This window comes from Tachysurus vachellii, chromosome 20 (genome assembly GCF_030014155.1).
Source record: "Tachysurus vachellii isolate PV-2020 chromosome 20, HZAU_Pvac_v1, whole genome shotgun sequence".
Lineage (NCBI taxonomy): Eukaryota > Metazoa > Chordata > Actinopteri > Siluriformes > Bagridae > Tachysurus > Tachysurus vachellii.
In genome coordinates this window covers 11,370,155-11,384,875 of record NC_083479.1, presented here as the reverse complement: position 1 = coordinate 11,384,875, position 14,721 = coordinate 11,370,155, and the positions used below count along the sequence as shown (strand labels likewise).

The 14,721-nt window shown below is 36.6% G+C and overlaps 1 protein-coding gene across 4 annotated transcripts in view; it reads left to right on the top strand.

Moving 5' to 3' along the window:
- The first annotated feature begins 7,893 nt into the window (after window positions 1-7,893).
- Window positions 7,894-14,721, top strand: part of ntm (neurotrimin) — a 368,272-nt gene continuing 361,444 nt past the window's right edge. For 2 of the 4 annotated variants that reach the window (XM_060896151.1, XM_060896149.1), the window contains exon 1: window positions 7,897-8,101. In XM_060896151.1, coding sequence (XP_060752134.1) covers window positions 8,041-8,101 — 61 coding nt within the window. In that variant the 5' untranslated portion in view covers window positions 7,897-8,040. Of the gene's footprint in view, window positions 8,102-14,721 lie in introns of all 4 variants that reach the window. The other 2 variants (XM_060896152.1, XM_060896150.1) reach the window with 2 other exon arrangements.

Sequence of the window (14,721 nt, the reverse complement as noted above, 5' to 3'; positions counted from 1 at the left end):
GCAACTAGCAGCCCTGATATTTGAACTCACTTGCTCGCTCACTCACAAGCTCCTAAAACTTAACAGCTAAGTTGGCATATTTCATTGCTTGCCCTGCGTCTGCAAAAAAAGCTTCATTAAAAGCAGAATTTATACTTTTTTGCATGTACCTGTAAAACTAATACAGTTTTAAAAAAGTGCCAGTCGTTGCTCTGTGCTTAAAATGTTGGACTACTGATGGACCTGGAAGGTCATGAGTTCAAATCCCAGCACTGCTAAGCTGTCACTTCAGGGCCCTTGAGCAAGGCCTTTAACCCTCATCTGCTCAGAAAGAGTGTATAATTTAAGAAAAATATAAGTCACTTTGGATAAGGGTGTCTGCTAAAAACTGTAAAAGTAAATAAAAAAAATACTATGAAAAATTAGGATTAGAGTAAGGGTTGGTGTTAGTGATAATGTATTTTTTAATGTTAAAAAAACTGCTCAGTTCCTAGATTGAACATTACACTTGATATGATATTTTTCTTGTCTATGTGGTAATTAGGGCATGACGGGAAGAAAATTGCAATATGGTAATCACACAGTCTATTATCCTGATGTTCAATGTAGTGCAGTACCTGCACCACTTTCTATTTTTAAAAGGAATTTGTTAAACAATATTTAACACTGCTGCACAAATAAAAAACGGCTAAACTGCTATTATATATGAACAAATAAAGAATAAACTAGTATAAGCCCTTAGCAGTTTATAAATGAAATAAAAGATAAGATCATTTCTTTAATAATACATAGCATATTTGAAGAGATGCATGGAAATGTCAGTTTAACAGAGAGCGTTACCTACGCTGCTAATATTAAAAGTATTACTCTTTTACTGGTATGTTATATTCTTGCACGATTAGTGTTAATAATCCATGCTGTGCTCTCTGAATTTCAGTAGACCTCCTGTCAGCTTGAATCAGTCTGACCATTCTCCTAGGACCTTTCTCATAACCAGGCGTTTCTACCCATACAACTGCCTCTCATGGATGCTTGTTGGTTTTCCATACTGTATAAACCCTTGTGGCTGTTGTGCACAAAAATATTCAAATCAGCCAGCTAAAGTCTGAGAGAACACATCATTTCCAAATTCAGTTTATTCTGGAGCTCTTAATCTGTGTCTGCATGATTTTACAGCTACCACCTGATTATTTGATTGTATAATTGCATGAATGAGCAGGGTGTCCATAATAAAGCAAACTGTAAGTGTATAACAATTATGTAATTAACATGCTTTTAAAATTAAACGTCCACAATTCACACCCATTATCTATCAATTTACAGTGATGAACAGCAAAATCGTTAAATTTAGATAATAACCGAAATCTGAATATTTAAAAGCAAAATTAGAGATTTACCTAAAAGAACAGTTTGCCTTGGTCCTTAATGCAGGATATTATGCTCCTGTGTATGTTCCTGTGTATGTTCCTGGTTTGTCTATCTGTTTCCTGCAGAGGGTGCTATAAGATCACAAGAATATAAAATCTGCAAAAAGTTCCTCTACACAAAATAAAAGGCAGTATTTTAATTGTAATGGATGTAAATAATCAGAGCAGATGGATGGAGAGGTAATGACATGTGAATGCCATAAAATTACAGTAAAAGCATAATAGCACAGATTTACAGATTTAGATTTGCTCACTTGGTTTGAAATAATTAGTCTATAATATGGTTGGGATTCTTTATGTCCTTTGGATTTAATGCCCATTTTACTGCTGTATAATGCAGATATAAGCTTTCGCATTACTCAATGTGGCAATGCCAATGCACAGAAAGACATCACTCTATGAACATTTATATCATTCATATGGAAAATTACAAAGGCTTTGAACCAAATCGAGCACAGACTCTATCAGAATGAATCTCTTAATAAAAAAGGCTGGCTGTGAGTTTGAGCCCATAGCTGGCAATGTCCTTTTATTGAGAGAAAGTGTGTCATATATCACTGATGCCCAACATTCTGACAGATTTTTGGCAGTTCCTTTGAAAGCATTTCTGACACATTTCCCCTCTTTTCCCAGTCTAATGGTGGTGGATATTGCATTTAGTCATGCGGTATTTTTAGTTCAAGTGGTCTTATTCTCTGTGAGGCAGATCTATTGTGTAAAACCTCTTTAGTACATTTAGAACAATGTCTCTTTGGTAAGATGACTAAGAAAAAGGTGCATGAGGTGGCTTATGTTTCTCTTTGTGCAGAAATACTTATTTTATATCCGGGTTCTGGTTCCAAAATAAATTCTTTGTTGCAGCATGATCCAAAATCAGAAGTATTCAATTCAATTCAGTTGACATAAACACTCAGCTCCCCCCAAGCTAGGGATTTTTATTCAGCTTCCAACACCTTAATGACTTGCTGAAGTCCTGAGCAATATAATAGCGCAGTGTGAAATAGAACAAAAAAAAAAAATCCCTGACGGCATGTGGACCTCTCTAATAGAGTTTTACACGATCAGACAATTGTACACATCCCTTGCTTTAATGTGTCATGATTGACTGCTGAGGTACTCATATCAAATGCAATCAAATATGTTATATATGTTATGTATTTGATGTCTAATTCAATCAAAAGCCACTGCTCTGCCTTGTGTTGCCTGTTCATGCAGTGACTTGAATTTTAATCTGACCTCCCTGTTTAGATTCCTGCAGACCTACGAGGGTGTTGCTGTAATATCCAGTCTTAATATATAACTGCCAATTATCACACCAATGTTCAAGAGTCCAATGAAGAGAGACATCAGAAATGTCTCCCATGCCATTTCTCATGCCTACTTCTACGTTACAGATTCATTTACCATAAAAATATTAAATCACATCTTAGTCTCTCTAGCGTGAATCCACATCAATCATCAGCTCCCAGAACAACTATGTGCGATTCAGAGCAAATAATAAACTTCAGAAACTTTTTTCCCAATTGAAGATGTAAAAGTGGGGTCGCTTTTGACACTAATGGGACTCATGGCATGTGACTGTCTCATAGCTGAGAAGAAAACAGATTTAAGAGGAGTTCTTTTTAGCACATAGTGCCTAAGATAAAAATGCACAAAAATCTGATCCCACATCAGCTCACCTGCTCTTGGATTCCTTGTGAACTCAGGAGGAGAAAGTCAAGCTTTCATACAGTACGGCGGAGCAGCTGTTCTGAACTCGTGTCAGTTTTTCTATTCTCTTATCTTAATGAAGTGATTCGTAGTCTCAGTTTGGAGTTGATTCACGATCGGGATATTTTTCTTTGAGAAGAATCTCACTGATCCAGGGCTGCGATTCATAAAGCATGATACCTGTGGGTAAAAGCTGCCATTCTTCAAGCATCAGAGATGTGTCTTCACATGTAACTGTTTCATCTACTTCCTGGGAAGCTGACAGAAAAGGGATACATAAAAAAATCCTGCTGCATGCAGGATCCTGGACCTACACTGATGCAATAGACTAACATGCATGGTACAGATTCTAAAAAAGGAAAAGGGAATGAAAAGAAGTTAAGGAAGATAATATAAAATTCTTTTTTTCCCTAGATGTGCCCCAGACAGGACATAATATAGCAGTGAATCATCACAAATGCTCCATAGCACAGTGGCAGATAGGTGAATTTTATATCTGAAAGTGCTCTTGGAGGAAGAATGGTGATCTAGGATATGTGCTTGTGAGTACAGCAGCAGACAAATGAGGGCATTACTCACTCTAAACAGAGAGGATATCTGTCTGTCTTTCTATCTATCTCTCTATCTGTCTGTCTGACTTTTTGACATTTATTTTTTTTAAAAATCTATGTTCATGAAGAGCAGTTGCATTCATCTTCATACTCATACTTTATACTTTTACTTCTTACATGCCTGTAAAAGACTTACTAAACCTCAAGCAATATAATCACTTTTCTCTCTTTAAAGTCCTGATCCTACATTAGCACTACAAGCTTATAAATAAGTGCACAAATCCTGTGTTCCACATTTCTCTGTAGATTCTTGGCCTACTACTTTTTGAGTTCTCCTACCAGAGGTTTAACAATTCCCATACAGACGAACCTCAGAGAACTGGCACATACATTTCGATGTGGAATAATGGGACTCCGGTGCTTTTGAATGCTGTCCTGCTGATTAATATTGAATGCATTTGGCTTTATTAAATAGTCTCTGTCTCTCTCTTTCACTCACTTACTCACTATCTCTCTCTCTCTCTCTCTCTCTCTCTCTCTCTCTCTCTCTCTCTCTTTGTAGTAACTCATAATATTTCATGGTTTGAAATCTAGTGTAATTTCAGGTATGCTAATGATAACATCTCCACATCCTGTATTCTGTCTATGGCTCATGAATACAGAGTTACCCTCCATTCAGTAGTCAGTGGGTGTAGTAGAGGTCTACTACAAAATATTGATCCAAAAAACATAAAGCAAAAAAGGGAAAAACAATGAATGCCTTTCTGAATCTATAGCTAAATTTTATATGCATGAAAATATCCTAACTTTCTGACTATAAACATCTGCAATGTCTCACAGAAGTCTCACTGTGTATTACCGTGGGCTGTCACCTCAGACGGCCAAATATTGAACATTTTCCACTATCACTATTGGCAGAAAAAGACATACAGCTAGACTGGTTGAACTGTACTACCTCTGATATAAAAAGTTGCTGAGTAATGTGGCCCTCGGTGCTCTCAAGAGTGTCGGAGGACTGTGCTCAGGTCAGCAGTGACAGAAATGATTTAACAGATCACTGAATGAACAAGGTGACCTTCTGAACACCAAGTGTCCCAGAACTGAACTCTAAGATTTCACAGTAGATTTTTTGCTTAGACAGAATAATTAAGTATGTACTGAGATTTGTTATAGTAGTTGCTGAAGTTTTGAGAGTTTAACAGCCCAAATGTCAATTTTCTATTCTATTCTATTCTATTCTATTCTATTCTATTCTACTCTATTCTATTCTATTCATCCACCTTTAGTAATCTCTTTTATCCTAATCAGAATTGTGGTAGTCCAGAGTATATTCTGGGAACATAAGGAGAGAAAACACCCTGGATGGTATAACTGTTAATCCTAGGACACAATGCACACACATTTACATGCCTATTCGTACATATGTGCAATTTTGAGTCACTAATCCACTTACTGGCAAACTGTATGAAGATGGGAGCAAACTGGAGACCCATAAGGAATTTCATAAAAGGGAGTCTCTACACAGATCATAACCCAAACTCAAAATAGGACTGCCAGCAGCTGTGCTGCATCAATTCAATAAATTCAATTCAGTTTTATTTGCATGTGTTTAACAATGAACTTTCCACAAAGCAGCTTTACGGAAATCTGGAGAGATATTTAAAACCATAATGGGCAAGACAGAAGCAGAAAACTCCCTGAGATGACATGAAAAAGAAAGTATGAGAGGAATCAGACACAAAAGGGAAACAATCCTCTTTTAGGTTACATTTTAAAGTGGAATTTTATCTCATCACTTTTCTTAAACTAAATGCTATATAGTCAAACAGTAGCAAGTGTTTTGAAAAGATGTGCGGTTTAAACTTGGAGTAAGTAAGAGTCCTGGAATGAGTACAGGACAATGATTAAGGAAACTGTACAAATCTTTAGGGTATCCATATGCAGCAGCAAACTGTGCATCTTACAAACACTTTAACAGAAGCTTTCAGGTTTGGCACTCTGTTAGCAGACATATGCACTCCATTAACACATATGCACTCTCATTTAAACAGCAGGATACAGAGTGTATAAGCTCATCTGACTGTCATCAACTTGCTGCATACACACTTAAGCAGCAATTACGTTACTAAAGAACTGGCTGCTCCAAGAAGAGCTATTTATGTCTACTAAAACAAGCTGTTTCACTTGTTTTACATAGTTTAATAAAAAATGCAGTTATTTTATATTATGCATTCCTATGCTAAAGTATAGGAGATTCATGCTGCAGAATTTAGCTGGGGATCAGGTTGTGACTCAATGCTTTGACAAAAATTATACTACTTCTTACAGATTTTCCCACTTTACTAGAGATTCCCCCAAGTGACAGGTCTTCTCTGCTAAAGTCTGTCTGCTAAAGTCACTACTCGTTCTAGGGATTTTGGCAAAGTATTTGTGTCAAGGAGTTGTCAATAAATATAATCATCGTTATGGCCTGCCTTGACATGCACTGTTGAGCAGGACATTCAAATAATCAATGTTCTCTGCATGGTTCATTTTCTGCAATATAGTTGGAGGTTTCTGCTAGCGTCTTTCTCATTTAGACCTCCAGAGTTTCCATTAACATTTGAGCAGCATTCTCAAATAATAATCATGTTAAATCCCTGCATTATTTATTTATTTATCATTCATTCATTCATTCATTCATTCATTCATTCATTCATTCATTCATTGGTTTATGATCTCCTGAATTCCTAATGAAATGTCAGTGTGGAATAATGGCTAGCCTTATTTCTTTGCATTTGACACCATCTATACTGTTAATCCTTTGATGCATTCATTCTGGCTTTCTCTTCCGTAAAATTGTTCAAAGGACAACAGAATTGACAGTGTTCATGCTATGCTTATAAGTGACTCAAAAGCAAATCATTAGTTTGCATCACTAATGCAGCTGATTAGCGGCGTCCATTGTGCAGCGCTCTGTTGACATGTTAAGTGAGCATTTTAAAAACATCATATCATTTTTATATCTGGAGAGCTGTTTGTGCGTTAGTTAGTCAAATCTCTAATTGGCTTAATATTCTTTAGAACCTAAGCATTCATTTTCCCACAGCTGCTACTAATGAGGAACCTTTTAGCACAACATGGATGCAAAGTGAACTGACTTGACAATACGTCATATAACAAAGCAGACATTAATTTATTAGCATATTACATGTTTGGAAGATAAACTTAATTAATGTTCTTTTGTTTTAAATGTAATGTCATTTAGGGGGCTGGTATGGCAGTGCAGCAGGTAGCATTCCTGCTTAATGGCACCAGGGTCCTTGGTTTAATCCTGAGCTTGACTAGTTTCCCACACTTTCCCAGTTTATTTCTTGTTTTCCTTTGGGTTGACCGGTCTTCTCCCACCTTCACAGAATATTGCCGAATTAGCTACGAAAAATCGCCCCTATGTGTATATGAGCGTGTGGATATGTTTGCATAGTGCTGTGTGATGGACTACTGTGAGAATCAGGGTGTAATTTCTTTCTTGCACCCAGTGTTCCTGGAATGCCTGCCACAGTATAATACATACTATAGTAAGATTGAATAAATGGCATATTTTTTCACGCCAAATAATTTTTTATTTCTGCTTTGAGAATGGAAAAAGAGCCAGAAGAAAAGCCACACTCACTGAAGATTTGTAGATAACCAGAGCACACTCTTTTTTTTTCATCTAACAAGCTTGCATCAGGTTTCTTCACTTCACAAAACAAAAGTTATGTTCATGGAAAATGAAACATTTCATTTTCAGACTTGTTGTATTGCAACACTGCTCATCCAATCAGATTAGTTATGCAACTACCTGCATTAGTATTAATGATATTGCAATGAAAATGCATCAAGCTAGTTTCTTTGCAATAACGACATGACCGTACAGACAGCACTGGGCTCCCTGATTTCCAGATTTTCAAGCTTTATTAAAGATGGACAGAATAACAGTTAATGAACATCTCGTGCAAGCTTTGCCAATAAATACTGAGAAATAAGTTTTGAAGTTTTCTAAAAAGAAAAAAAGTAACCATTTATATGTGCTGCTGGTTTTAAAATCGAATAAGTTCTTTTGTCAATTAAGGTCATTGTCACTGAGTGCGCACTCGGTTTCTTAGACAGCGTCGCCTTTGTCATCTCGAGGAAGACCATATCGAATGCAAGCAGGCTCGCGCGCACGTCGCAGCCAATCACGGAGCGAGTTTGTCGGCGCGCGCGCCTCTCTGTCCTCTTTCACAGTCAAAGCGAGCTGGGATTTTGCGCTGCGCTCCGCTCTTCTCTTAGCAGGATTTGTGTTCCAGTTTCCGCTGTTTAAAACAAAACAAACAGACAGCGCTTTTTCCTGCCGTCTCCTTGAAACCACCATGAAGAGTCCTGCGTACTGGGCGGTCCTGTTCGGAATGGCCATCGCTTTAATACAACGAGGTAAGGAAGGGGTTTGGAGATGACCGTTACTTCTGATAACCGTCACTTCAGGGTCTCTGGTGTTAAACTGCACGTTTAAAACGCATCATGTGTGTGTGTGTGTGTGTGTGTGTGTGTGTTTGAACATCTCATGCTGGGAGATCTTTGTAACTAAAGAGGCAGAGCTCAGATCAGCAGAGTGTCACTCCAAGGTGATGCGGCTTCACATGTCGGGAATTTATCCGCTGTGTGTGTGTGTGTTTGTGTGTGTGTGTGTGTGTGTGACGTGTGTGTGTGTGTGTGTGTGTGTGCGTGCTCCATACTGCAGGAAAAGTTTAACAAATGCTTCCTGAAACTATCAATCTAAAGGACGTGACATAATTTACTTGTTGCTTTTATTTTGCGACTTTCCGGTGCATTGTACATAATGATAGTAACTGCGAGAAAACCCTACTAAATAATAATAATAATAATAATAATAATAATAATAATAATAATTATTATTATTATTATTATTATTATTATAATTTATAACAACAATAATGATAATAATAATGATAATAATAATAATATCTTACATTGAGAAGCACCGATGGTTCATATAATAAGCTGTCAATAATAATGTCCTATTTAAGACTTAAAGCAGGACGTGTGGATACGTACCAAAACGCAGAGCCTACTACAGCTCTCTATAGTATATAAAGGGAGAATGACATCAAAACTGATCCTGATAATATTTACTCATTGAACTTGCATGTGTTTTTATGAATGAATATTAACCTATACCTCTTCTTCAGAATTGCATTGAAACTGATTCATGGTTGTATTGTAATTAATGGTATGTTATGCCTTAATTGCCCAACACGAGTTGTAAACTGTTGATAGTGTAATTTTTTATTACAATCTATGATTGTATTCACTTGTGATATTTAGAATAGTGAATGGAGTCAGACGTGTGTCCTTGGTGGTTTTCTGCTATCCTTGTCTGTGAGCCCCCTGGTTTAAACATGGATGTGTGTGTACATTATGTGTGGATATGTTTTTATTGTCAAATGTTCAGGAGTTGCTTGTATACTGTGAATGAGAGAATTTAAGACGAACAGTGAGAGACAGGGAAACAAAAATTGAGAGAATGAGAGAGTGCAGATGACAATGTGTGTGTGTGTGTGTGTGTGTGTGTGTGTGTTTGGGGGGAGCAGGGGGTGGGTATTGAGAGGATAAGAGAGTGTCATGTTTTTAAATGTTCCAATAACAGTTTTGTCCTTGTCAGGATATCTGGCCAGCCCCTAAAAGAAAATACATATTGAGTACATTTTTAAATGTAAAATAAAATACTTATTTTAATATAATAGAAGAGTCTTTTGGTTACTGAGATTAAGGTTAGAGTTACATTTTTGTGTAGCATAGATTAAATTAGCGGCATTTATAATTATGCCTGTGGAAGGTCCTCACAAAGATAGCAAAACAAAAGTGTGTGTGTGTGTGTTTGTGTGTGTGTGTGTGTGTGTGTGTGTGTGTGTGTGTGTGAGAGAGAGAGAGAGAGAGAGAGAGAGAGAGAGAGAGAGAGAGAGAGAGAGACTCAGAGTATGTCTGTGTTGCCAGGCTGCAGCACATCCACCTGCAACGCTCAAGCCAACATCCCTTCAGCCAACCTATTGTACCCTTAGTTTTTCCTTCCAGCCATTTCTGAGCTAACGCAGGAAAGATATGGGGCTCCATTTCAACTTAGATCCACAGCTGGGCTTTCGTTTCATCCATAGACCAGAGGAGAGAGTTTAACATTGTTTGACATTGGATTGTTCAAATTGTTCATTGGAAAGAATGATTCTACCCAGGGATTTGTGTGATAAACACATCGTTCCCTTGTTTAGAATCCATGCATTTCATTGATTTGTGTGTCATTCTCAAACAAACAATGGTACAGTGAGCCACATGAAAATCCTTGCAAAGTTTCTTTTGTTTTTTTTTGAGAATGAAAGATTTACACAATTTCATACACTTGTACTTAAATTTTATCTGTAGAATCCTTTGCTTGAAAGTGTTCTTTCCTCTTTTTTTCCCAGAGAGTTCCGCTGTCCTAGAGTGACACAGCGTGCTGTGTTGTTACAGAAATTAGGCCCATTAGGAGCAGAGGATGACTGTGACTAATTGACATCAGTATCAGCCCAGATGTGAAATAGCTACTTTCTCAATTTAATCAAAAGCATGAGAGAGTTCACTAATTTTTTCGAGTGGCCCAACGGTGCGTTAGAGCTTGTTATGATGCTCTCATAGAAAAACAAATACTTAGCGATACTTTTGAAAAAATTACACTAGAATAATCGTTATGCTGTTTCCTTAGTTTGTTTCAGTTCATTTACAACAATTATTTTGAATTATAATTATGTTGGTTTTTTTAGCCATTATCGTTTCACTGAGTTAAGCACTTGCTCAAGCATAGATTATTTTCAAGCATCCTATCGCTTATTTTAGGAAACTTTTTAAATAGGAACACAGATTTATAGTTACTTTTTTTAAAGTTATATATACATTCAGCAACCTTTACCACCTTACAGCTTTATAGCTTTTGTATGCAAGTTTTTACTTAGCATCTTAATATTTTCAATAATATAGAAACAAGCAAAAAAAATACTAAAGGCTGTTAGTATAATAGTATAATATTAAACACTGTAAAATATGATTAAGTATGTAAGCCTATTTCTCTCCTGTAACTCTAATTGTCCTGACAAGTTTTTGGATATTGAAGATGAAACAATCAGTAAAAGTGTATAAGCTGACATACATTTAGTATGTACAAAAGCATGTTCTCTGCTTTCAGTATGAATTTATTTTTAACCCAGACTAGTATAGAGTGTCTGTAGGACAGCAGCGGCTTAGGAGTCAAGGAGGTAAGTTCAATGCAAATTAACATGAAATTCAAATGTCAAGTTTGAGTTCAAGTACCAGAGCTGCCAGACTGTTACTGTTTGGTGCTTTCTCCTTACCCATGCCTGGTTTGCCATATGATTCCTTACACAGTGCCATGTGAAAAAAGTATTTTATTTTACACTCCACAACTGTCTATCTATTGACAGTGAAGCTAATACATAAGGAATAAAACACAGTGGGGTGTGCTGTAACTATAAAATAATTGATGTGAAGCAGAGAGCTGTTACCACCACAAACCTGATTATAATCCTATAACACCACCTAAAGTGTTTTATTTTTCTGATACCACATTTTTCAATTACAAACAGATCCTATGTATAACATATTATACCTAAGACCTATGTATGATCTATAATGTCCTATAAAGTTAGTTACAGTTGGTGCAGCATTTGTCATGTTATTGACAGTCGTATGTCCTGCAGACTCAGAAAACAGACAAAGCACTGACACTTGAGCTTCCTTTTCCAAATGTTAAATAAAAGAAGGCATCCAGCTATCAAAGATTCAAAAGTTTAATAACACATTTTTTTAATCCAGTTATTAATAGTGTTAGATTATGTAGTGTCCTTGACACAAATCCCTTGAATGAGACGTTACTATAGAAACAATAACATATTAGGACAAGTGCATGAACATAAACCTGGGATTACAGGAATCACAGCTGGCACTCCTCTCAGAGCTGTGCTGTTATAGAAAATGAATAAACACCTACTGACCAATCAGATTTGAGAATTCAACAGCACCATGGAATAAACAGGATTATTCCACATTTGCACCCCTTTTCCTTTCATCTGATGCATGAGGAAAGCTGCACTCTTTCCCACACTGAAATGCTCTGCATCTTTAGAACTGCACAGCAGAATATGTGGTAAGTTGCCTTCTATCCAGCCAGGGATTTGGACCATTAACTAGTACACCACTGTGTTCAGTTAGACTTTAGCCTTGAATTCCCCTCAGTGGTCTCCATTAGAGAGCCACCGTCTCAGGGGAAACATTTATTTATTTATTTTTTCAGTGTGCATTGATGAAAACAATATAATAATGAGCTCATGTGCACACTCATTCCTTTTATCTGACAAAGAACTATCCTTTGAAAAGAGACAGCATCCTTAACCTCACTGAAGGTTGTTATGCATTGCTTTGTATCTTAAGCACAGCACAGCAGAATATATGTTAAGCTGGGTCATATCTAGTGACAGATTTGGTACATCCATTGCTCTTGTTTTTTCACATCAGACACACACACACACACATATTACAGCATATATATATATATATATATATATATATATATATATATATATATATATATATATATATATATGCTGTGACCTTAAATCTTGTGTGTGACTGTCCATTGGAGGAACGCTGCCCTCTTTGAAGATTACTGTGAAATCCTCTGTATCTATACAGCTTTAGCTTGAAATCTTTCCTCTCTGTGGTTTAGAAAACCACAGAGAATTGAGAATTACAGTTTCGTGAGAAACATTTTCAATGTGTACTGATCAAAATAGTACAATTATAATGCGCCAGTGCTCAAAAAACAGTAACTATTAAAGATCGGGAACATCTGCTAGTCCCATTGAAAGAAACTATTCTGACATTTCTGTGAAGTTTTAGCAGACACTTTAAAAGGCGTTTGTATCATTGTGTGATCAGTCGATGACTGTGGGTTAATAACACAGGGTTACAGAAATTGGCAGTTCAGCACAGACTCAAAGAGAGCCATTCTTGGGTTGTCATGTTAAAGGAATGTAGGCCTCATATGAGGTATAGCACTGTGATACAATCGTCTCTGTGTAATCATCAACATCAAACAAAAGCCTGTTGGATAAGTTTGAACATGGCAAACAACCATTCAAGAATCAGAGGAAATCATTAAGCCATATGCAAAGTCAATATGAATCCTAAGGTGTTGAGAAAACGGTTGCCTCTACTATATGGGTTGATTTTTATGCAGTGACAAGCACAATGAGTTCACATTTTGATCTTTATTAAGCCACTCTTTTACAAAGCGTTATTCTTTCTGTCTCCAGGCATACTCTCTCAAGGAGCTCTTTTCCAAAAGCCAGGCTCATTATAGCGCATACTGAAAGCATCGCTGTGGGACGCTAGGAAACACCTTTTGAAAAAAAAAAAGACAAGCCAAGGGTATTCTTTAGAACACGAGTCTCTTTAAAAGCATGTTGTAATTTCATTTCACCTTTTACAGACAGTGAGAAAGAGAGAATGAAAAGCATCTGTTTATCAAAGATCAAATTGTGTCAAATTAAAGTCTATTTTGTTTGAATGAAATTGGTCTGCTTTACTTTTTACTATTAAGTTAAAAAACAAACATCTTTTGTTTTTTTTAAATCTAAATAAAAGTGACATTAATTCCTTTCAGATTCCCCCGACCCATTTCCTCTCTCATTTTTTCCCCTTGCATTGGTTTTGATTGCACTGAATTCTACAGGCTAATTTTTTTTCTGACATAATTTAACAAGACAATCTTTTATGTGTTTGACACAATATTACTAATAACCACTAGAGCTTTTAAAACAGAATCATTTACTGAGACTGTTCAGGTCATTTTGTGCAGATTGTAAGAAGGCAAAATAAGCATGCTCACTAATTATTGCTCTTTTTAAATATTAGACAAAATGTGATATTTAGTTCCTGTCACATTCCCTCCAGCTCTAATTTGTGCCCACACCTGTTCACACACTCCTGCCAACAGGAAACTCCCCCATGGGAAGAGGTTTTTGTTAAAAAAATAAAAAAAAATGTGAGCAAACATATGATGTATTGAGATATATGAGTAATGAAATACATTGCGGTTTTTGGAGCTAATGAGATAGATGACCTGGTGAAAAGTGCATCCATTCTAGTGAACAGAACAAGTGGCTTAATTAATGACTCTTATTAATATAATGGCATAATGACCATATTATGACCTTAATGTAGTAACAAGTATCATTTTTCTTCATCGTCTGCTCCTTATTGGTCACATAAATTCTTCATACGCTGCAGTGATGAGTTTTTCGGATGCATCTATTTCTAAAGTTGCAGCTTTTTTTCTCCCCCAGGGAAATCTGCATACATTAAGCAGATAAGTTCAAGTAAAGTGCATTTTGATAGCTTTAAAATCTACACTTCGCTGCATCAAGACATTCCACTTACTTTACAACTTGTCTCAAGTGATTCATGACAGTAATTTCCTCACTGCGTCAAATGTTGACTGATAAAGTAAGCATCAGTTTAGACACATTGGCCATTGATGAATTTAACAGGAAAGAGCACAGACGCAGAGGACATTAAGTTTAAAGTTATTAAGCAGAGCTAAATGGATAAATTTATCTGTCCATTCAAGATCAAATCCCAGCATGATTAATAATCATTTATATTGTGATTATATACAGCTATATGTTGTTTTAACTCTGTGCATTGGTACACTTTATGGCTTATAGATTTTGGACACCTGACCATCACACGCCATGTGTTTTTTGATCATCCCATTACAGATCTTGTCCCCCTTATGGTCACTAGATTTTGTAGCATGGCTGGGGGATTTGACCATTCAACCGAAAGCGCTGTATCAAGGTCAGACACTGATGCTGAGGGAAGAGTTCTGGGTTGCAGGCTGTATTTCAATTCAGTCTTCAGGGGGGTTGAGGCTAGGGCACTGTGCAGGACACTTGAGTCCCTCTACACCGATTTTGGCAGACAGTATC